This window comes from Strongylocentrotus purpuratus, unplaced genomic scaffold, assembly GCF_000002235.5.
Source record: "Strongylocentrotus purpuratus isolate Spur 01 unplaced genomic scaffold, Spur_5.0 spur5_scaffold_14, whole genome shotgun sequence".
NCBI classification, from domain to species: Eukaryota; Metazoa; Echinodermata; class Echinoidea; order Camarodonta; family Strongylocentrotidae; genus Strongylocentrotus; species Strongylocentrotus purpuratus.
In genome coordinates this window covers 30934306-30959097 of record NW_022145599.1, presented here as the reverse complement: position 1 = coordinate 30959097, position 24792 = coordinate 30934306, and the positions used below count along the sequence as shown (strand labels likewise).

At 35.5% G+C, this 24792-nt stretch overlaps 1 protein-coding gene across 1 annotated transcript; it reads right to left on the bottom strand.

Annotated features, from left to right (window-relative positions):
- On the bottom strand, positions 1-24792 carry LOC579291 (testis-expressed protein 47). The gene is made up of 8 exons (XM_030984719.1): positions 24678-24792; positions 19352-19424; positions 17848-17951; positions 16686-16886; positions 14848-14907; positions 3532-3595; positions 2334-2429; positions 1-245 (listed from the first exon to the last, which is right to left on the bottom strand). The coding sequence occupies exons 1-8, from the start codon at positions 24765-24767 to the stop codon at positions 202-204; spliced, it is 732 nt and encodes a 243-aa protein (XP_030840579.1). The 5' UTR covers positions 24768-24792; the 3' UTR covers positions 1-201.

Below are 24792 nucleotides of genomic sequence, written 5' to 3'. Positions count from 1 at the left end.
CTCCCAAGATCGGCACTGTAGCAACTGCCAGAAAATGTATCATTATAAGCTGAGACAACATGTGGACACTCTTTTTTTCGACACATCATTGTGCAGCTTGGCTATTGACTACAGAACCATCTGCACTGTGAAACATCTCCTCATAGTATGATTTAATTGTCCTTATCATCCGATGATACTTAAAAGGCACTGTCCTGAGATTCAGTTGATCGGAAAGTTCTTCGTTGGGAGAGGCCACACAAGTTCTGTATGAGAAAGGAAGATTGAGAGAATATGATGGTAAGAGAGAAAGAGACGGTGAGAGAGGGGGTAGAGAGAAAGAGAAAGATGCAAGAGAGAAAGAGAAAGAAAGCAAGAGAGAGAGAAAGATGGAGAAAGAAAGAGAGAGACACAGAGAAGATGGGATTGGGATGGGGAAGGAGAGGAAAAAGATAGAGAGGGGGAGAGAAAGAGAGAGAGAGAGAGAGAGAGAGAGAGAGATAGAGAAGGGATATGTGGAGGGAGAGATTTTGATTTTAGAGAATATGACAGGACAAAAGAAAGAGATAGAGAGTGAAAGAAGGGGAGAGAGAAAGAAAAAGAAAGATAAAACCAGAGAGAGAATCACAGAAAGAAAGAGGGAGACAAGGAGATGAAAGATGAGGAAATGGGCATGAGAGAAAGACAGAGAGGAGAGTGGGGGAGAGAAGGGAGAAGAGAAAGGGGAAGTCACAGATGAAGGGAGTGGGGCAGGACAGAGAAGCAAGAGTGGAGAGAAGGGAAAGAAAAGGGATATAGAGAAGGGAAGAGAAAGGGAGATGGATGAGGGAGAAAAATAGAGAGAGACAATAAAGTCCAGAGGAGAAAGGGTGTGAATGAGAGAGAGGAGGAAAAGAGAAATGGAGAGAAGACAAAGAACAAATAAGAGACAGAGAGATAGAGAGGTATAAGAGAACGGGATGAATGAAAAATTGAGAAAAAACAAACAGATTTAGGTATAATTCAAAGACACAAATCAAGATTAGCGTAACATCTACTCCTGCGTTATAGAATACAAATTTATCTGTTGACAAAGAGCAAAATATAGGTAGCATACCCACATCTGAGCGTGTTTACAGCAGTTTTGACAGCAATAAGCCCAACCCATAAAACCAATCACAATAAGTGCTCTTCAGCACGTCAACACCATTCTTGATTTCAAACAATTCACCAATTTATGCGTTTGCGATGCTTCATTTGTATTGATTTTCGTCTCATCCCACATCACAACACAATGTGATGACACGATAAAGGGCAATATTCATGCATTTTATATCAATATTTTCTGTGGCAGGTAAATGGATGAATGCCCAATTGTTTAAAAAAAGTATAACTTTAGGAGAATTAAAAAGAAATCATTAACACAGTTAATCTATACATGTAATCAGTATGTGATTTGGGATTACTGCATTCATATGAGCTCACACAAATATCATTAACCTATTGTAACTGCAGGGGACTATTGCTTGAACTTTATGACAACAAAATATGACAATTAATGATATGATATATAACCTGTCATTTTGATTTGTTTTTATGGTACATCTGCATGTTTTTAATGGATGAAACAATCAAACCCCATGTAAACACAGGAATACAATGATTAGGGAAGGCATAGAAGTGAAGACTTGTCAGATTTGATTTAGGCGCGGGCTCAGTAATTGTATGTGTGAGTCGACAAGAAAAAAAAAATTGTCTGTGTGAACAAGGGAGAGCTGCCAATTAGCTAGCTAAAGACCATGATTTGAAAGCTACAGTACTGCCATTTCAGTCCTTTTCTTTTTTATTCCTCAACTTTTGTTATCGTACACCTAGATTTATTAATCGAGGGCTGAAAGCATTCCCAGCTTCATGCTAACTCTGCAACTCTCTTAGGTCATGTTAATTGTAAAAATGAGTAATTTTCTGCTATGTATTGTCAATACAATATGAGTATCATGTATTGTACTCTGAAACGTAAATTATATCACACTGACATTAATCAGGCCTGATAATTACCCGATTTAAATCGGTTTCCCGATTTTTTTTTCTTCCTGATTTTCCCCCAATTTTCCTGATGTACTCTTATTTTCTCTATTCTTCCCAAGTTTTTTACTCAAAAAGGGGGAATGTTCTTCGATGCCATTTTTTCCCCACAAATTCTCTTCTTTTTTTTTTTTTTTACTCAAGGGGAGCGTGGTAGAGGAAAAAAAAAAAACTTTTTTTTTTGATGCTCACTATCACCCCTGCATAATGTATGTTTAAAATATGTAAGTTTAAAATGTGATATAGAAATCAATAAATAAAATCAATTGTAAGAACTTGACAAAGCTCACCATTGTCTAAGACCACATCCATTGGCTGATCGTATCTGTTCAGGAACTCGGCCGGGGTGCAAAGGTCGGGCGTGAAGAGCAGATAACCGATCAAATCTGCCGTCAGAAGCAAAGAGCAAAGTCATCACTGATACATGTTGAGTCATTATGCGGCCCAAGAGAAACATTTCATCATGCGTTGCTAACAGAATGAACTCGACATGATGGATAGTTATTCATTCTGTATGCGCAGAGTGTTCCAGACAGATCCATAAGCACTTGACAAAGAGGGGCCTGGATTCGGGGAATCATTTTATTCTGAAAACGGCTGCATTATCAGCTACATTTTGTCAAAAACATGAACTAATGTCTCCTTTACTGTTTTATTTCTTAAAAGAACATGCACTTCTCCTTTTCTTTTTCTTTTCTCATTTCTCGTCATCATTAAGAGGGTGGGTCAATATAAGCATGCTGACCTATACAAGGTCATTAAATACTTTGCATTAACGGCCATTAATATCTACTGCAGATGAATCTGAGAGTAAGAGTTTTTATCGACTGAAGTTTATATTAAACAGGCCTCTATCATATGCCAACTATTATATTGTAGCTACTTTTACTGTACAATCATGGGCAGTGATAAAGTAATTCATTTCAGCTATTTAAAAGTAATACAAAGTTTTGGGAAATTTTGAAAATTGGATGGATCGTGATTCTTTACAATTTTGATATATTTGGAAGCCCCTAAAACACTTCTGCTTTTGAGAAAAATTGAATATAAACATTTACTGGTGCTCCCGGTGAATTTTGATAAATTTCAACTAGCGCCTACGGCCGTACAACGGTAGCTGCGACCATGAAAATTTCGGAATATGTAGTTGTGATATATAATTTCCAAACGGGAATAGCCAATCGGTCAATTTTAGTCAAGAAACATTATTTGATAGCTAAATTAATATCTTGACCTTGAGAGGGAGCTATACAACAATTTTAGTCAAGAAACATTATTTGATAGCTAAATTAATATCTTGACCTTGAGAGGGAGCTATACAACGAAAAGAGTGTATAATTTACAATTTCATCACTTTAGACTCGATTTCAACCACGACAACGATCACTGAATATTGTAGGATCGCATATGTTTCCAATATGTTCATTTAAACCAAATTCATGACCCCATACCAAAACTTTGTATTACCGTTATTAAAGTATAACTCACCTTGAGGGATCAGTAGGTCAGATACCTTTTCATGGAGCTGATCCATCACAGTCTTTAATGTGATCTGCGGTAAACGAGAACAAAAGACAAAATAGAGGTGAACATTTATCCTCTTTTTCTATCAAAGTGTTGATCGTATTTAATATGCACAGTAGCTTTCACATGTATTTTTTCACAAAATAATAGGTAACAATTGAGGGAGTGAGAGCTTTGTGCAACAAAGTGGCTTTATGAAATTACCCATTTAATACCGGTCTTGATTAATTTGATGACAACTCTTTCAAGACCGGTATAATAGTTGAATAATCGTAAAGCTTTTGATATATTTATCCCATGTTAAATACAGTATGGTGCAGGGAGATTATTTGTGTGGCATACCTTTAACCTAAAGGAAGAGTAGCAATATTGCACTGCTTTCAAAGGGGGTTTTGGGGCAAATAACTCAGTCTTAAAATTTAGAATGACCCTTGACCCCTTCAAATTAAACCCCCCCCCACACACACACACACACACACACACACACGCAAACACATGTTATATTAAGCAATTCTTTCTGTAAGAGATACATACATGATGTACATCAAGACCTTTTTCTTCTTTATTCTTGAAATTACCCCTTAACTTAGAAGTTGACATGGATTCCAGTTTACTGTACCACCAAAAAAAATTCTAGCGATGTGATCGGAGCAGCACAAAACTTTTGCAAAACTCAATCACGCGCAAAATTTGTGAAAGTTTCATATTTCACAGTGCTGCACAAAAATCTGGGAGTTGTCATGTACATGTAGGGTTGGGGGCATGTAGGCTCTTAAAAAAGAGAGTTTTCAAACAATGGGACATAAGACTGTCCTCTCACACAAGTTAATTTGTATGGCACTTTTCCACTGCACCTGAAGATGAAAACATCAGATTTTCTGCCCTTGGTTACAAAGCTACATTTCTATAAATACGACATGACAGTAAGACTGACAAAATTGCCCAATTATATGGAGTTTTTCCCTCCAGGCTAGGTAAGGAAGAGTTTGCTTACAAATTACAATCTCTTTCATCCATCTTTGTGGTTGCTATAGCAACCATATATTGAAAATGATTACTAGAAGTACATGGCTGCTAGGCATTGGATTCAAGAGCAAAACAAAATTAGTTCACAAGTTGCTGAATTCAATTTTGAGAAAATAAAAAAATCTTATGAAGTACATGTATCTGGATCATTCGAAATTGATGGCTACCAATAGATTTCTTCACTGATATCTTCAATATTTGTTGGAATACGGGCTGAACATGTACTTGGTTTTTTTTCTTCCAATTGTTTTATACTTATCTATGTATTATCATGTAAAGTTCTTTATGTACTACAGCAAAGATGACCAGTACTACTACTACTACTACTACTACTACTACTACTACTACTACTACTACTACTGCTGCTACTTCTTCTACTACTGCTACTACTAATAATATACTACTACTACTACTACTACTACTACTATACTACTACTACTACTTCTACTACTTCTACTACTACTACTACTACTACTACTACCTCTACTGCTACTTCTTCTACTACTACTACTTCTAATAATATACTACTTCTACTACTACTACTACTACTACTACTACTACTACTACTACTACTACTTATACTACTGCTACTGCTACTTCTTCTACTACTGCTACTACTAATAATATACTACTACTACTACTACTACTACTACTACCACTACTACTACTACTACTACTACTACTACTACTACTACTGCTACTTCTTCTACTACTGCTACTACTAATAATATACTACTACTACTACTACTACTACTACTACTACTACTACTATTATTACTACTACTACTACTACTACTACTACTACTATTACTTCTAATACAAATACTTCCCAATGAGCAACAACATTGCTCGGCGTGAACTGTTTTCTGCAGCACAGTTCATTATTCCTTAATTTCTGAACTGCTATGGTTTATTAACCCTCTAGCTCCTGAATTCTTTCATTCCCAATATGTTTCAATACAGGGACCATTTGGGAGGAGGGAGGCATTTCACAAAACTTGTCATCAGTGACAAATGACAATTTGTGTTATACTGTACATGTAAGCTACTGAAATCCTTGCTTCTGATTGGTTATCTGCAGATTTGTCACTGATTTTTGTTATTTGTCATTGAAAAAAAGGATTTGTGAACCCCCCCCCCCCCCCAGGTTCCCAGTGGACAGAGGTACTGTAGAATGCAGTCAACAGAATTATAAAAGAAAGAAACCATGTGTTCACATACCCCGGATAAAGAGAACACTTTGATGCTATTTAGAAGGACGTACATGTACATGTCATGTTCTCTCTATAAGATTACAGCACAATGACGTAAATGCAAGCCAAGAGTAGCTAATTGACAGTTGAGCCTGACAAAGTACAAAATGGGATTTGTCCAACTGTCGTACATTCAAATTTTTTCTTCAAAATCATGGATTTGAGAATTAGTTACCTTGGTTTTCTACTAGAATCGATTTGTTTTTTTGGGATAGATTTCTGTGCTTTTGACGTCAATGCCCAAAGTCTAGTTATTCCCAAGCATCAAGCTACTTTGCATGTTGATGTTATAGATGATAATTAATCGACAGTTGAGCCCAACAAAGTACAAAATGGGATTTGTCCAACTGTCGTACATTAAAAAAAATGTTCTCACAAACATGGATTTAAGAATTAGTTACCTAGGTTTTCTACTGTATGAATTTGTGTTTTGGGAGGATAGATTTCTGTGTTTTTGACGTCAATGCCCAAAGTCTGGTTATTCCCAAGCATCAAGCTCCTTTGCATATTGATGTTGAAGATGCTATTTGATGGCTAAAATAGATGGGTTATTATTCAAATGCAGGAGTACGGATGACTATTTGCGTCAATCCATCTCATGGAAAATGGTGGATTTCAGAACTAAATACGTAGATGTTTATAATGGCATTTGTTTTCAAAATATCTTGGCATTTCAATGTTAATGCCTCTTGCAAAACAACTTCAAAGAATCTTTCACAAAATACTTTGACATGTCTATCTTACAGTATGGAGTTGGTGCTTGGCAGCAAAGACTAATTATATACCAGTACACAGAGTTGAAAAATCAATAGATTTTGTTTTTTGATTATGAAAAATTAGTAGATTATGTAGATCTTTTTAAAAATTATATTTTAATCAATATTTTCACTCTTTTTACTTGAAGCCAATATCAAATGGAAATTCTTAATGATCCTTCCCTCATCTAATCTCCCTTTAACAAAATAAAAATCAAACAAATAATAGCAACAAAATACACCTTGGAGACTAAATCTTTGGCAAACTTAATTTTTAAACCCCCGCATATACCTACTTGAATTTATTTTCCTCCATTGATGATGTGCATGCAAGTACATATATGTTGTATGAAGTTGCTAAATGTATCTTGTTCAGATTGAGCATACTGTCAAAAATGTAGGTTACATGTCATAGTATCCATGACTACTTTTTTTCTATCACTGATATATGATTTTTGGGTAAGATTGAATTGGTGGAAGTAAAAGTTGTTCATATTTCCAATATAAGGAGAATTTTTTGAAAGCCCCTAGGTACTCCTTTTCCTTGATTTAGCTCTATTTATTACTATGCACGATCACAGATAAATATGAATAGGTGTCATCAAAAGCAAAGCTTAAATTGGTGTCCTCATCATAAATCAATAGTAAATCTCCATATATTTGCAATGATGCAACAGAACATAGAAGGTTAAACGAGAAGAGAATCAGAGAGAGAGAGAGAGAAAGAGATACACACACACACAAACGGACAAAGGAAGACAGAGAGACAGATCTATACACAGGCAGATAATTAATGAGGAAAATAAATGATAACAGCAAATGAATAATTGCCCCCCCCAAAAAAAAAAAAAAAAAAAAAAAAAAAGCAAGCAAGAAACAAAACTTCATTTATATCTTTGTCTTTCCAATAGTTCCACATCTAAAGAAGATGGTCCACAAATTTTCTGTGCATTTTCTCAACAATATCAAATGTCAAATAGAGTGATAGTGAAACAGTCCTGACAGAATTTATTTCCAAGAAAACACACCATTAATAGATAATACTGCAGTAGAATAATGATGAGGGCATTTGATGGGTGGATGATTAGTATGCTAGTCGACAAAATAGACACCATTACCAAAGCAAGGAGACAGTAATACTGGAAAAAATGGCCAAGGATGCTTGGCCAATTTGAAAGATGAGAAAGGATAAAACGAGCAAAACAAAGCTGTCAGTGAAACGATATATCATTAGAATGACCAGATGATGCCAGAGCATCGCTGCAAGAGATACTGGAATTAATTGGCAGATTAACTGGGCAATATCTTCTTGTTATAAATAGCAAATATGGGATCTAAAAAGTTGTATTAAAAAAAAATTGTGGTTATTTGTCTTATGTTAGCTGTATCTTTTTTGTAACATCATAATTATCTTTGGTAACTCGTTTCCAAGTCTTATGGAAGAACACACAAAACCAAAAAATAAATAAATGAGGAATCAAAAAGAAAATGACTGAAATGGCAGTAATGTAGCTTTTAAATCTTGGTCATTAGCTAGCTAATTGGCAATTCTCCCCTGTTTATACAGACGATTGAGCCCCCGCCCAAATCTACTCTGACAAGTCTCCACTTCTATGCCTTCCCTAATCATTGTATTCCTGCCTTTGCATAGAAAACTTTTGATTGTTTCATCCACTAAAAACACACAGATGTACTATAAAAACAAAATCAAAATCAGAATGACAATTTCGTTTGGAAATCGGTATTGCAATTACCTACGTCATACTACATGCATGTAGGCTTATGGTTGGGGTTGTTTATCTAACCTTTCATCTATCAACAAAGAATAAAATAAACAAAATTTCCTTATTTATACATGATAATTAACAAATAACTATGTGTGTTTCTCTTCACTTCTCTCCTTATTTTATTAGGTAATATTGATAGAGCATTTAAGAAATTTAAAAAAAGAGAAACTGATGCTTAGTAGACTGATCACTCAGTTTTCCCAAGAGATTTGTCCAAAAAAAAATAATTTAAAGGCCGCGATCCATCTCCAGCCTTACCGCTCACGATGGCGGTCTCCTGCGTTCTAAATTACCTCTCTGATTTACTGAAAATAGTTATCATATATTTCTTATCTTATTTGTATGTTTCATATAATATCATTGTACATGATTTTCTATTCAATAACTTTTATAAAAAGTGTATTCATTGTTTTTGCTATTGTTCAGATTTTTGGAATTTGAATTTGTATCTTTTTGAATGCAGAAATGAGACCAAACAAACAAACAAAAATAAACAATACATTAATACATTACATGAAGAACTGAAGATGTATCTATATGTACAAATAGGTTGGCTTGTAAATTCAGTCCTTGTGGCCTGTCACAAGGTACTGAACACGTTTACCTTTCTTTTATATAGCCAGAGTATTAATGGCCCAAATAAAGGCAGATTCCCTGCCATTAAATCTGACATTAGCTTCTAAATGGGCTACTACCTATGCAGTTAAAAGCACTCCAAAACCCATTAGTACTTTGCCTTCAGTAACCGGAAGATTCAGTTTACTCCATGAGTCCATGTACATAACAGGATCTCTCCTGTCTTTTTACTTGATATCCATTTTAAAAGGAAATATAGTGTGGGTTCTAATTTGTACCTGAACAAATTGAACTAGGAATTTATTTATCCGAGGTTATGACTAGTATTGAGTGAAAAAAAAGGAAAAGATGGCAATGTGCTCGCAGTAGTAGTAGTAGTAGTAGTAGTAGTAGTAGTAGTAGTAGTAGAAGTAGTAGTAGTAGTAGTATTAGTAGTGTAGTATAGTAGTAGTAGTAGTAGTAGCAGGTGTACATGTGTACATAGACAAACTCATTTATTATCTAACTTGTTTGGCACATTGGTTTATCTCAAGTTTCAGGTTCCAAAGGCAGCAGAATGCCTATATGAAGAAAACCTCTGGAAATTATTTGTTAACAGATGTACTGTAATTGCATTGTTCTTTTTGATGCTATTTGACTTGTGTAACTGTATCTTAATAAGATAATGATCATGGAAACAAATTAAATCAAATTAAGTCAGATCAAACTCGATGAACAGGGCATAGACTAAAAACTGTGGCTGTCTCATACAATGATAAAGGCAGATTCCATATGAAAGCTCGGCTTCCATGCAGCTCTCAGTAATTGATTAGCCCTAATGACGGTGACACGACCAGTCCATCAGTTGGGATCATCATTGGACGTAGGAAGAGTTTCCTTCTAAAAGGTGCTAAATCCACTTTTACGGCACAACCACGGAATGTGTCTCGAATGACGTTTATCAATTTATTTCATCCAAATATAAAAAATCTCTTTAAATGACCAATCACTTACCGGTATGTTTCTTTCTGACATCACCTATACAGTCAAACCTGCCTTAGTGGCCACCTCTCTTTAAAGGCTAACTGTCTAAAGTGGCCACATTTTCTGTTTCTCTTGGATGGCCTTAGTAGACAGGTTTGACCGTACTACTCAATGGTCATTTTTCTTTCTTTTTTTCACTTTTAGATGGAAATATCTTGTATGTATCGTAAGTCTTTGTCCTTTTGTTTTGATTAATTTTTTGCTTCTTTTTTCTTCACTGATGGACAATAAACAATGAATATGAACTAATGGAAGGAAAAAAGTCATATTGTATGTAACACATTGCAAGATATCACCTCCAGTGTTTTCAAAAAGATTCCTTTTATGAGCTATCACTTCCTTTTGAAATTTTACAACTTTATATGGTAGGGCTCTTGCCTTAAATTATTTTGAGGAAGAACATTTTTATCCAAATCAATTCTAGTAGTAATTGTTTATTAACATTTATTTTCAAGAAAAGATGCATTTTTTTCTCCAAAATAATGCTTTTGGACAGTTAATATGTTGAAATCCATCAAAAGATTGCACTAAGCATCTAAGACTGTCTACAACTGCATCATTTCTACTGAATTCATAAATTTGACAATTTTGTTATGAAGGATTTAACACCTTTTGGAATGAAACAGATTTCTATTGAGCACCCTTATATTGAAATATAATGTATAATAAAACTTAACTGTCTATCAACAACAAAAAAGACATTAGTGCTTTTGATTAAATGCAAAATGCTAAACATAAATATAATTGATTTTTCAGTTTGTATATAGCAAAAAAATCCAATAAAATGTGCTGTACAGGACAAATTAATGTTAATGACAAACAACACAACAAGGAAAAAGAATAGGAAATAAACATTCAATTATTGAAGAGGTGTGTCTTTAAGTCCTTTTTTGAAAGAGTCAATTAAAGTGGAAAAGTAGTCAACTGAAGTGGAAAAGTAGACAAAAGAAGGAAAGATACATATGTAGTGCATTTCATTCCTGTTTGTCAGATCCGCATATTCATCTAAAACATCAATTTATGTCAAAATTGGATTTAGTCCGTTTTGGAATTGAGCTGTTCGTACACTTCCTGAGTGCATTTTACATGGTTAGCCTCATTAATTTGTCCACAACATGTCGGGTGAGTATGCTCATTAGGGGGACACCAGGAGTGGGTTGTCTAAGAGCTCCCAGACCAGCTAGGGTCCTTCAATTACCTACGTATGTACTTGTTGAATTCATTGGCTGAAAATACCAGGGGCGATATTGTTGATGCTACTTAACCCACTTAATGCTAAGCTACAGATAACTCTAGCTAGAGCCTATGCACCGGGTGTGTTACAGTCACCATTTATTATCAGGTGAAATAATCGAATAGAGGAAAATGTGGCACTCGTGTTCAGATTGGTGGGCTATTCAAAAAGTCTGAATATTTGAATATTATTCCAAGGTCTACATATAGTTATAACAAATAAAATTCTATCCAAAGGTTTTATGTTCTGTTTAGCATTTTTGGGATTGTGATGGAATTTCATTCAAAATAGTTTGGAACAACAAGATAAATAATATAATCAAGTGAAACATTCATCTGTAAGAAGATTGAGGTGGGTTGGTTTTAGCATTTACCCTACTCCCCAAGTGTTTTTATAAAAAATAGCATTACTATCCCTTTAGTAATCAGAAATGATTCTACCGTAAACAAAAGAAACACCAAGAAATGCACTTTCTTGGAAAAGAAAGAAAAAAATTACAGAAGGGAAAAAAATTCTTTTCAACATACCTAAAAAAACTGATCTTTTTGCCTGTTATTTTTACATATCGTCTGTTTGGAGCCTCAAGGGCATTAACTCATTATGTCAATACACTGTTACTGCCCTTTGAGCTTTCAACCTGCAATATACTCCATTAAGCCATGATTCAAGCACTTCAACGGTTTTCCTAAGTTAAAATTGAATAGTAACCTCAATAAATCAGCCAGTTGTCATTCAAGTTGCAGAGCTAGTGGGAAGGTCTTTCATAGGAGCATGCACAACATATATTTGTGTAGGGAATAAAAACAAATACAACACCTATTCGTGATTTTGTTATTAATAAACCTGTCAATGACATGAACTGCAGGAACTTAAAGTTTTCAGAATATCACTATTCAGACAACCTCCAATGTACAGAGCATTAAAAACAAAAATCCAAAACCTAATTATATTTACATTAAATCATCTAAATGATAATTAGGGAAAACCCCACTAAAAAACAGAATTTCTTCAAAAGAAACTTTGCAGTAGCATTCATATGGAGAACAGAGCAACAAGGATATCTCATCTGGAATGTCAAATCCTCATACATCTTCATAACTCATAACTCATTTAAAACAGCTCAATGATGCACTGCAGACGGATCTGTTTCCATGGAAACATACCTAACTGGAACATCACTCTAAATCTACTTCATATCAAATTAAAACCTTATCATGCGTGTTCTCCTTTTTATTTTATCATAGATATCTTTGAAATTTAAATTCCTTTGATATCTTTCTCCAAATGGGCCTGTCCCAATAGTCTTTTTTTTACATTATTTGTTTAAAGATAGGGGTTTGAGGCGAGGCGATGGGAGGGGAAGGGGGGGGGGTGCAAAGTCTTCTAATGTTTGGGCAACTACCACCTCACACTAAATTTGGTCTGTTACATATTGTAAGTTTCTTTTTTTCAGTTACACAATCAACATATTCCTCTTTCTTCTCTGCCTCAAATTCTCCACACAAGCAGCCACTTTAAAGGCATTATTCAACAATGCCAAACCTGATATGCATGGCCCTACATGTTATCAGCATCTGTGATATGGTGTAATAACATGGCTAGTAACTCCATGGTTATAATGAAGCCCTAAAAAAAGTGCCTTCAAAAAGTAAAAATTTTTGGGTGACCGGTTTTACCATGTTTCTCCAATAAAATGTAGTGTAATAAAAACCATTGGGAAAGCGGTTTTTGAAATTTCAAATTCCAATCATAAATATCTTGATAATCATAAGGTCGATCGGCTAGTAAACGTCATGGGATTCCTGACTACCTGAAGGTTTATACTTGATACCCAATCCTTTTAATGAGTATAGATTCAAGAATATTCATGCATGCATGTATCAATGCATTCCAATTATGAGATCTTACCTCACAAGCTTTTACATATTTTCCATTTGTTTTGTTTTGTTAGGAATTGCTTCTTTTCCCTTCTGTGTATTATTAACTGCCATTTGAGAGAGGGTTTTCAAGTAGCTCATTTCATGCTAATCTCTAGCAGACATGTTGGATATATTTATCTTTAGGATTCTAATTATTCATGAAGAGCATGGATTTAAAAAAAAGTCATTAAAACTTCTGTTCACATTCTGAAGATTCATTCTTTTGCACCTCATCTTCTTTTGTTGTTGTTGGTTTTTATTGCGTTTTCCATCGTTGTTGGATGATTTTCGCCTTGACATTCACCATGATTGGTAAAGGAAATCGCTTCTCGTTCCCCTGTGAATTATCTTTTCTTTTCTTTCTGTCTTGTTCTCTTTTCATTATTCTTTTTTTTCTTTTTGTTCCTCATCACATCTCTCATATGTATATATACATGAGTGTATGTATAGGTGGGGTGGACTCTTTTTCTTTCTTTCTTTCTTTCTTTCTTTCTCTCTCTCTCTCTATCTCTCTCTCTCTCTTACACTTTGAAATCTAACATCAAGCGTGTGACAACCCCTTACCCACATTCATCCATAAATGTGTTTACCTTTTCCTCATAACCCAGTCCACTTCCCTCACCACCATCAAAGAGTCCACAAAATGTTCATGTACTATCCTCCTATTCCTCCCTATCTAAAAATCTTCAGCACTTATTTTGATCATCTTCTCCTATCTTATTTCATCCACACACTAACAATCTTCCATCCATCTTCATCTTCCTCTCCTATGAATCCCAAAGATACCTCAGAAAGAAACGTCCCCTACGGCACCTTACCCAGGTTGCTTTACGGATGACTGAAGCACTCGTCGTGCTAATAAAATCAAGCGCGCTTCCAGGCCACATTTAACCCAAAATTTATGTAAGTTAGCTCTACTCACTTGGCAAGATGCCAAGAGATCTCAGTGGAAACAGCACCTGGGAATTCCGTTTTAACTAATTTCTTTTTAGTTGTGCCCTTGTCCCGGCTGGAATTCCCAGTTTGAACAGACATTCACAATGTTCTTTGTGGTTGGTTTTCATGCTAATGAGAATGGGACAATTTTAAGAGCACTTTTCTTAAACCTCTTTCTCATTTGGGACCATAGCAATACAAAGCCTTCTTGGAAATGTTATTGCAAACTTGATTCTAATTTCATATAATTCATGCTTTTTTATAATGGCCGGGACTGTAGATTTAAGAAATCTAAAAGGTAAGGGAATTTACATAAAAAATATGAAATTGGGAAATAAATTAAATACATCAAGAGAAAAGATTAATCTCAGTATTCTATCATATATATATGCACAGGCAATTACACAGGAAGTAGCCTTCCCAGATAATTGGCTAATTTCCAAATCAAATAAATAAAATGCCACAAGCATTGGGATTCAGAGAGATATAAATGATAGGGAGAGTTTAAATTTACATATAGATATCAATGTGGGTATAGCGTTTCATGAAACCTTCATTAGTACAAATTCAGCAACATCCCATTGAAAAGCATGTGTTTTATTGAACACAAACTTTCATAGGATGTCCGTGAACTTGTACTTATGACTGTTTCGTTAAATGATGCCCTGGCAGACATTATATGGTCATTTATATGTATGCATGAAAACTTGTGGTACTCAAAACAGATCAAAAATTCATTCATCAAAAAAGCTAATGAAATTGAGAACTTACTTTGGGTTGTTTGCTCAGATAGGATCCAAGCTTCAGCATTAGGGCAAGACACTCTGGGGCCTGAAGAAAGAAAGATTTTGAAGGTTCATTATAGTGTTTCCGCAAAATGATCAATTTTCTAGGTGGATAGATCATAGAAAAAATGTAGCGTTTGCACTCAAAGCAGGGGAAATTCAGCATTTGAGGGAAATGAGCAATTACTTATCACTTGATGTGTTACATGGGTGAGAGTTATTATAGTATTTATCAATGTTTAAAGTCTGATGATATCTCAAAATTGGAAATATAAGAGATGTATACAGGGCCTTTTTTATTCCATATTTCGTCGCGGGTTTTACGAACCAACGTAATACGTAATTTTGGCCCAATTTTTCGATATTGACTTTCTGTTATAAAATGAAAGTACTATGAAAACTCTACCAAATTGCAAAATTTATGATTTAAAAAATATATATATTTCAAGAAATTCTCAGAACTACGCTTCGAGAATACCCGAAACATCGTGAAGTCGCGTTATTGGGTTTTACGAACCGACGCGCATACGATAAGCGTCAGTTCGTAATACCCAACATGCACTATAAAGGAAAACATGATGCGCGTACAGGGATGGGATTTACGAACCGACGCAGTAAAGATTACGTCAGTTCGTTATACCTGCGCTTAATTACATACAACACACAGTAACATGCGCGTGCAATATTGTTGGGTCTTCCGAACCGGCGCAGTGTGTACTATGTACGGTTCGTGATACACGTAACTTGCTTAGCTACAAAGCCTATGAAAATGCATTAAAAGATGGGTCTTACGAACCGACGCAGTATGTTTCGAGTAAGAAATTTCACGTATTTCAAGAATATACATCACAATTTAAAAACGAAAAGCAAGGGCAACTTCCACTTTCATTACTCTATTAAAATGTTCTTAACTGGATAAAGGTAAGACACAGAAAACGATGACTGAAAAGTTCAAACGCGGTTTTCTTGGATTTCTATTTTCGGTCTGCGCGTGCCATTACGTCGGTACGTAAAACCCGCGACGATTTGTCATGGATTAATAACCTAGTCTGCCATACATTATTTGGAGTACAAGTATATCATATATGGCCAGTGTACTGTATGTGCCAAAGGTCAAGCTTGGCACTCCTGTATCTGTTCCATTAATCGACAAAGACAAGTAAAGAATTATAATGCAGATTCCTTTTTAAAGCCTATCTCCACTAGTTCAGCCCAGAGGGATTGGACCTCCCTGCAAGGTCACTGGCAGGTGGTTATCTCATCTAATCGGCTCTCAAGTGACATAATAATAAAAAAATAATAATAATATTGGATTCTTATATAGCGCAGGTATCGACCTTGCAAGGTCCTCAAGGCGCTCCAACATTACCCGGCTATGCTAGGCTGCCAATTTCGACGCTCACAGCATTTTAAGGAATTCCATAAGAAAAAGGGGACCATGGGGGATGAACAGGTACCACTTAGGCATTGTTGGCTGTATAGAGAGCTCAAATAGCTACAATTGCAGTCTCGCATTAAAGGCATCGTTTAACAATGTTAAATCAGAGATGCATGGCCCTACATGTTATCATGCAGTGTCTTTGATATGGTGTAATATTGAAGCCCAAAAAACGCAAAATTTGATTTCGATTTCCAATCATAAATATCTTGATAATTAGACGGGCAATCGTCTTGTAAAAGTCATGGGGTTCCTGACTGACCTAAAGGTTTATAACTATCATTGCAGCATGAGCTAGATCCAGGATTTTGTTTCAGAATCTGAGACAAAGCTATGTACCAATCCCTTTAAATTCAACTCCATCATAATAAAATTCCATGACTGACCAGTTTCTCGATGGGCTCGGTTGTCTCATACTCCTGGAGCCTGGAGGCCGGGAGGTTGAGCACCCTGAAGCTCCACTGGGAGAAGAGCCTGGTCGGAACGTTGCTGGAGACCACCAGGATCTTACTCTGCTCCACCAAGTGATTCTCCTGGATCAGGTCACGCAGGTCACGCACTAGGGCCATCAGCATCTCGCTTGAGGACTGATAAGTGAAAGAAAAATTATCAATTTTAATAATAATAATAATAATCAAAACGGTGCTAGGGCTACCACAGATTCGTCTCTAAGCCCTATAACAAACAAAATACAATGATAAACAATTACATATTAAACAAAACAAAAAAGTGCAAATAAACCTACAAATTACAATACATATGAAATATACAGAGTAAGTTAGGTAATCATCAAAAGCAATCTTGAATAAATGTGTCTTGAGACAAGTTTTGAATTGGATACTAACAGTTTGCTTTCGTTCTATCAATAAGAATACTAACAGTAATACTTAACTACTATAACATACTACTATTATTACTAATGATGAAGGTGATGATGATGATGATAATGATACTGAGGATAATAATGATGATGAAAATGACAAAGATGATAATGATTTTCTTCAAATATATAGTAAGCTTATCCTTCACATTAAATATATCAACTATCAAATTTAATCAATATCATTATAATGTAGTATTTATATTAACATACCATTTTATCATTTACAATTGTATTTTTTTCATGATATTTTTCCTACTTACTGAATTTTATAATCTACTGTTTGCATTAAATACAACTTTTTATTTGGTATATTTTTAATAAAACCGAAAAAATTGAATTGTTTTAATAATGATGATGATAATGGTAAGGATAGATTATAATGATGATGATGATGATGATTATAATAATAGTACCGGTAATAGTAATAATGATGATGATAATCGTGCCAGTAAAGATTATAATATTAACTAGGATGAAGATGATGGTGATAATAAACGATAATGAATGTAACAATAACGATAAAGAAAATGATAATGAAAGTTAAATACCAACAGCGTTATATTCATTGTTTTCAATAACAACTGCAACTGTGACATGGAACCCTTTACAAACAGAACAAAATATTATTTTGTGATTGGTAGACCTTTAATAAGAGACACACCCACCTCGACAAGATGAACAAAGTGATTGGGGTAGACCAACAACATTCCCGTTGCCCCTTCACCTTGGAAGTGATTCTGCCAATTCTTGAACTGTTTTTCATAATGAGCTGGTGGGAAAAAAAAACAGGAAAATAAACCAAATAATAGAAAAAGTGATATTCATAAACATGTAAATTAATTAAGTAACAATTAACTGATAAGATCATTCACATATTAAAAGCACAATGAACAATGAACAAATAAACAAATAAAGTCTGGAGATGCCATCAATAGACTGTTTTTATGCCTCCGCCACCGAAGGTGGTGCCGGAGGCATCATGTTTTCGGGTTGTCCGTCCGTACGTCCGTACGTCCGTCCGTACGTCCGTCCCGTTTGACCGTTATCACAATATCTCAAGAACCATTTAAGATTTAAACTTAAGACTCGGGAATAGTATTTATCACCATAGGAAGACGATCTGATTAGATTTTGGAGTACGTAGGTCAAAGGTCACAGGTCACAGAGGTCAACTTATGAAATTCCTTGTATTGAGTTTGTTAGCGCGATATCTCAAGAACCATTTGAGATTTAAACTTCAAACTTAAGGATAGTATGTATCACCATAGGAAGACGATCTGATTAGATTTTGGAGCACGTATGTCAAAGGTCAAGGGTCACAGAGGTCAACTTATGAAATTCCATACATTGAGATTGTTATCATGATATCTCAAGAACCACTGGAGATTTAAACTTCAAACTTAGTGATAGTGTGTATCCCTATAGGAAAACAATCTGATTACATTTTGGAGCACGTAGGTCAAAGGTCAAGGGTCATAGAGGTCAACTTATGAAATTCCATACATTGAGATTGTTATCATGATATCTCAAGAACCACTGGAGATGTAAAAACTTCAAACTTAAGGATAGTATGTATCACCATAGGAAGACGATCTGATTAGATTTTGGAGCACGTAGGTCAAAGGTCAAGGGTCACAGAGGTCAACTTATGAAATTCCATACATTGAGATTGTTATCATGATATCTCAAGAACCACTGGAGATTCAAACTCCAAACTTGTTTAAATTGCTCTATGGCGGAGGCATCATTTTCGACTGCGCGCAGTCAAAATTCCATCTAGTTTCATTCTGTATTACTTTTGTAAATAGATTTCAAACAAGATTGGAAACAAGCAAAACAAAATAACACAATTGCTAGCAACTGAATCATGTACAGTATGGTGTTAGTGCATCCCCTTTAAACAACTATACATGTCAGAATTAATTGAACAATATAAGTACCTTGATGTATGAGCTAGCATTTGAACTGTAAATAAACCTATTGTATTTGAACAAATTTATTTGTCCAAGAAATAGTGATGATTTGACAGAACAAAAATATTTTAATTTAGGTTATAAGAATGCCTTTTCCTACTCCGATTAATATGATTTAGGAATAAGTAAGAATTTTTTAGTAAAGTCATTTTGAACTATGAACCATTAAATGGGAGAGACTGTACTAGTTTCTTACCTCCTAAATCCCTCTTGTCTTGCAATGAATCAGTAAGTTTTGCTACATATACCAGTCTGTGAAGAAGGGATTTCTGTAAGGCAAGAACAAAAAAGAATAGTGAGCATATCATTATTTACTAAAATAATTTCATGAAATTTCCACTTTATCCCATTTGATGATGAATAAACCAATATCCATCTCCATCAAAATGATGTTAAAATCAAAAGATCAGAAAACTGTGGTTTGAGATTTTAAAATCTCTTCTTAAAATGCAAGAACGACACGCCTTTGCATAAATCATTCTACACATTGTAAATGAGAGTTGTGAATGCAGAGGGTTATATGTGTGAGTGAATCAGGTGAGAGCATTCAAAGATCGAGGATAAACTGTATGATCTTACACAACTGAAATGAGGGGGGAGGGGAGGCTTGGTATAGTTGGCCTGCTGAAAACAGCCTCTGATATGTATTAAAAATGTGCAAACATTTGTTGCAATGCTGGTCTTTTAGCTTCAAATGAATAATTGCATATATGTATATTACACATCTGTGACAAAGTAAATTTAGTTCTGGAAAGCTGTAAAAAGAGCTTTAAAAAAAAAGGAAGATTAAACAAATCAATTATACCTGTACATGAAATCACTTTATTGAAATCTCGCTTGTACTAAATTATAGGCAAAGAAAGAAACCCCCACCCCCCAAAAAAAAAAATTAAAAAAAATCAACAAAACAAAACATAATTTTAAACTAAACAAGTTTACATATATATTCTTATATAAAAAAAACCATACACTGTATCACACTACTCAATAACATGCAGTAACTTGAAAACATATCTGTCCATCAAATATAATCAAATACTTTAATATGCAATTCTAAATAGAGTGCAGTACCCGATCAGGGTCCACTTTACGAATCTTTCCGAGGATCGAATCTAGAACACTGTGCCTGGGTCGTGTCAACACCTCGGTTGGGTCAACCCATCGGTACTGAGGCTGGGTCGTCGGCTTTCCACTGTTCTGACTCGTTGCCATGACAAACAATACTTTGATAGATTTGATTGGTATATAGCCTGATTTAGGTCAATCTAAATCACTATTTTTTTCCACATCAGTCTTTTCCAAGTCAGCCTTTCTCCAGTCGGTCTTTTCCAAGTCGGCCTTATCAAGTCTGCTTTTTTCAAGTTGGCATTTTCCAAGTCAGCTTTGTCCAAATCAATCTTTTTCAATTATAAATCAATACCGAACTGCTTCACGAAAGAACAAAAAATTCTATCTTGCTTCCAAGCGCAAAAATATAATTGATGTCAAATCAAAGATTATGATACAACTCCCATCAAGCTGAAACAAGCATTCAAAGAAAGTGCTGGTGGTTCCATCTCCATGAAAACTAAGAGGAAAACAGTGTACAGAATACCAAGTTCAAGTTGAGATACATTAATATACATGTAGATAGGTTAGTATCCTGTCAAAGACTGTCCAAGAAGGGTAGTATTCAGAAGAGAAGTGCTCCACAATCAGGGTAGACTTGACAAAGCAGATGATAATTTTCTGACTCATATATATTGACATGTACATCATAAACATGCTAGGTTGATACTGGTCAATATTACTAATAAAGAGGCTTAATATTTCAAAAGCCTTCAATTAATTATTCCTATCATATAGCTCAAATGCAGGTGACATCTACAAATACATCTCCCATAGGCAGCTGATTTCATCTGGTTCCCATAGCAACCATACAAACAAGACTGTTCATCCAGGAATTTCCCACAGAGATGCTAACAATGACAGTGACACCTACATGTAACTTTACATCTTCTCCCTGTGAGGTCATGCACTAAAATATTGATTATTCTTTTCATTCCTACAGTATTTGCACATTTTCACAATCAAAATGTTTTATCTTTTCTTTTGTACATGAAGTGCAAACATTAGTTTGAAAGCTTTTTTTTTCTTCACATGTGTAAATATTTCACAGGGAACTGTTTATTTTACTCAGCAAATTGAGATGACAATCACTTTTCTTATGTTCCATTTCTCTCTAAAAAAAAAAAAATCACACTAACGATAGAGTTGTACATTAAATTATCAAAATATTGAACAATATTGACTATTTCAGTGTTCCCAATTCAAGTTCAGGCGCGTAGCCAGGGGGGCGGTGGGGGCGGTTGCCCCCCCCAAAAAAAAAACGCCGGCCAAAAAAAAAAGAGAGAGAAAGAGAAGAAAAAAAGTAAGAGGACGTAGAAAGAAAAAGGGAAAAGGAGTCGAGAACGGTACAACAAATCGTCTTCTTGCTCTAATAATTTAATAAAACTTCAAAAGTTTCCGCGCTTGCGCGTGAGGGGAGGAAACTGAACTCAGATAAAGATTAAGAGTCGAGAATGGTTCTTCGAGTTGTCTTCTTTCTCTAATAGTTTAATGAAACTTCAAAAATTTCCGCGCTTGCGCGTGATGGGAGGAAACTGAATTCAGATAAGGATTAAGAGTCAAGAACGGTACATCGAATCGTCTTTTTTCTCTAATAAATTAATGAAACGTCAAAACTTCCGTGCAATGCACGGAGGGGGACTGAATAGAGATAAGGATTAAGGGTCGAGAAAGGTACAACGAATCGTCTTCTTTCAAAACTCCCCCCTCCCTGCACCCACCCCCCTAGGGAGCGCGCTACGCGCGCTCTTTAAGTGATTCGCACGCTTTGCGTGCTCACTACCGCCCCCCAAAAATGAAATCCTGGCTATGCGCTTGTTTAAGTTTGAATTGTGAGGTGCCTGGATGTGGGACGTCGCTCGTATTGTTGGATGTAACACCATTGATGTTATGTTGTTATTATGTTTTATAATTTTAATGATTGTGTACATTGTAATATACACCTGAATCAGTGAACAACAAATTTCTATTTTAGTGGACAATAAAATCAATTCAATTCAATTCAATTAAATTCAAAGGATTTTCAATTCATCTCAACTTGTGTTTTCCCAAAAGTCTATTTTATTGTGTATTTTGTCTTTCAATCCAGATTGAAGCATGCAGTATAAATGGCATTTATAATGCAAGCAAACTGAATATTGTTACAGTGGGGAAGTAGAATGGTTTGGCCCTATTAGTGGCTGGAAATGTTCTAATTTTTCCCTTTAAAAAAATCATACATAATTCTGATTTACATGTAAGTAAGACCTTACTTTGTAGGGGTGGCTCCAGGATTTTTTTAAATGGGGATCAATCCCCCCCCCCTCACCCCCCCCCCTCCCCTCCTCCCTGCTCCAAATAAAAAAGTATGCCATTGACTTATATCCCAAAACAATAACTTCCCAATTAAATGTCTAACTGAATATATAATCTGGATGAAACTATTTCATTGAATCATTTCATTTTTGTTAGGGGGAGGGGGGAGGAAAGGGGGGAGGAAAAGGGGGATCCAATCAACTTTACTTGTAAAAAAATAAAGAATATTGAATTTTTTGCTTGTGTACAGCAATATATAAATGTAGTGATCAGTTCATCTTTTCTTCTTCCTCATTCGCTTCTCCTTCTTCTTTTGATAATAATCCATTCTTACATAATTTGTATACCATTCCAATGCATATCTGATTTAAAAACTATTATGCTAAACCTGAAAGACACAGTATGCCCTATATTTCCATGTACTCCTATATATATCAAGGATAGTGTATTCAGAAGGCTAGTGTATTTCATGCACTGAATATTACGAGTTACCTTGAACATAAAACTTCTCTGCCTACTGGTATAGAAGATACAGGTTGGATCATAATGACTCGTCCTTTGACAAGGAATTATTAATGGCGTATTGATACAGGCCTGTGTCTAGGCCATCATCAGGGAGACAGGTGCAGCGTAAGTGTAATTATTTCCTGAATTAGGATGGGGGGGGGGGGTTGTCAATGGAAGTGGAAAGAAGATATGAATCTTCAACACTTGCCCAACAATATGGAGCGGAGGAACCACACTAGCAAGCATCGCAATTTAACTATTGCTCACTCAACAACAGACAAACGACACCAATTACACTCAAAATCCAATGTCGAAAAGATACAAACCAATTCTAGATCTAGATCTAGCCTCTAGGCCTAGATCATGATGTAGATCTATTCGTTTTCTCTCAGTGAGTCAGTCAATTTCATTCATCCATGGCATAGGGTCTAGTCTAAATCTAGACCGAAAACTTCAGTCTCTCTAATCGTCGGTTGTTCCACTGAGACTACGTCTGGCTCCACTAGACCTCCGATTACAGAGACTGAAGTCTGGGGACCTCTTTCTGTGAGGCACTGTACGGAACAAATGGTTCGGTTCGACCGGACCGCGATGAATGAGATATGCAACGAGATTTTCACTCTTTACATCCTCATACATGCTGCAATATGACAATAATTTAGAGTCTAATTAAAAATAACATATATATAGCTTATTTGACTTACGATAGCTTGCTCATTTAGATCCTAAATTAATGATTAATCCGAGAAAGTCTCGTCGTCAACATTATCCGTCTTGGTTTTAGTTGATGAATATTCATTTTTTCTTTTCGAACGTCCAATAGCTACCGTAGCTACGTACGAGTCGGCCCAGCTTGACCAACGAACTCCCACGAAACGAGTGCTCTGATTGGCCATTTGGCTATGTTTAGGTAGGTGGACCCGGAAATATATCGGCCGCCGGGTAATATTTCGAATGCATAAACGTACCGTTTCACAGTTCGGAAATACAAATTGGATAATTCATATAAGTAAGTCCGTAAATTATACATTTAATATTAAGTTATCAAATTTTGATAACTGTAATTAGGACAAATGACATACCGACCTAATTTACATCTGATTTAGAAATCAGAAAATTAGATCTAAATAAAGAAAATCGGGGAGAAAATGTTTTGACACAAAAAGCTGCCATTGTTGGCTATAGCTACCCCCACGGTACGAGATCTCTGGGTTGCCATCTGTATTGGGGAATGACAACAAATGTCAGTTTTATTAAAGAAATGACCCAAATCAGATGGTTATTGCTGTCTAGTCTAAATCTAGACCTAGAGACTCTAGATCTATTTAGGATCAAGCTAATCTTTTCTTTATTACCTACATAAAATTTAATTTCAGAATTTTAAACCCATCGACGGAAATTAAAATGCACCCGAGAAAGTGGGCTGCCCAATTAATTCCCAATCAGCTGATTGACCCTCAACTTTCAAACATTTCCCACCCGGAGCTCAAGCGAGGAAGGTCCATTAAAATCTGCTACACGATCGACCGAGAATAACTGAGTCGATTTTTTTCAACCATGTCATACATTTTCAACATGGGATAGTATCATTGCATTCCTTTTTATATTCTCACCTTGTTAAGGGCACGGTTTCTCTCCTCTATGACTTCGAGGAGATTTAATCTGGTATTTTCGTACATGGATTCGGGTCGTTCAGTTGCCATTTTAGCGTGTGGTTGTCAAAGCAAC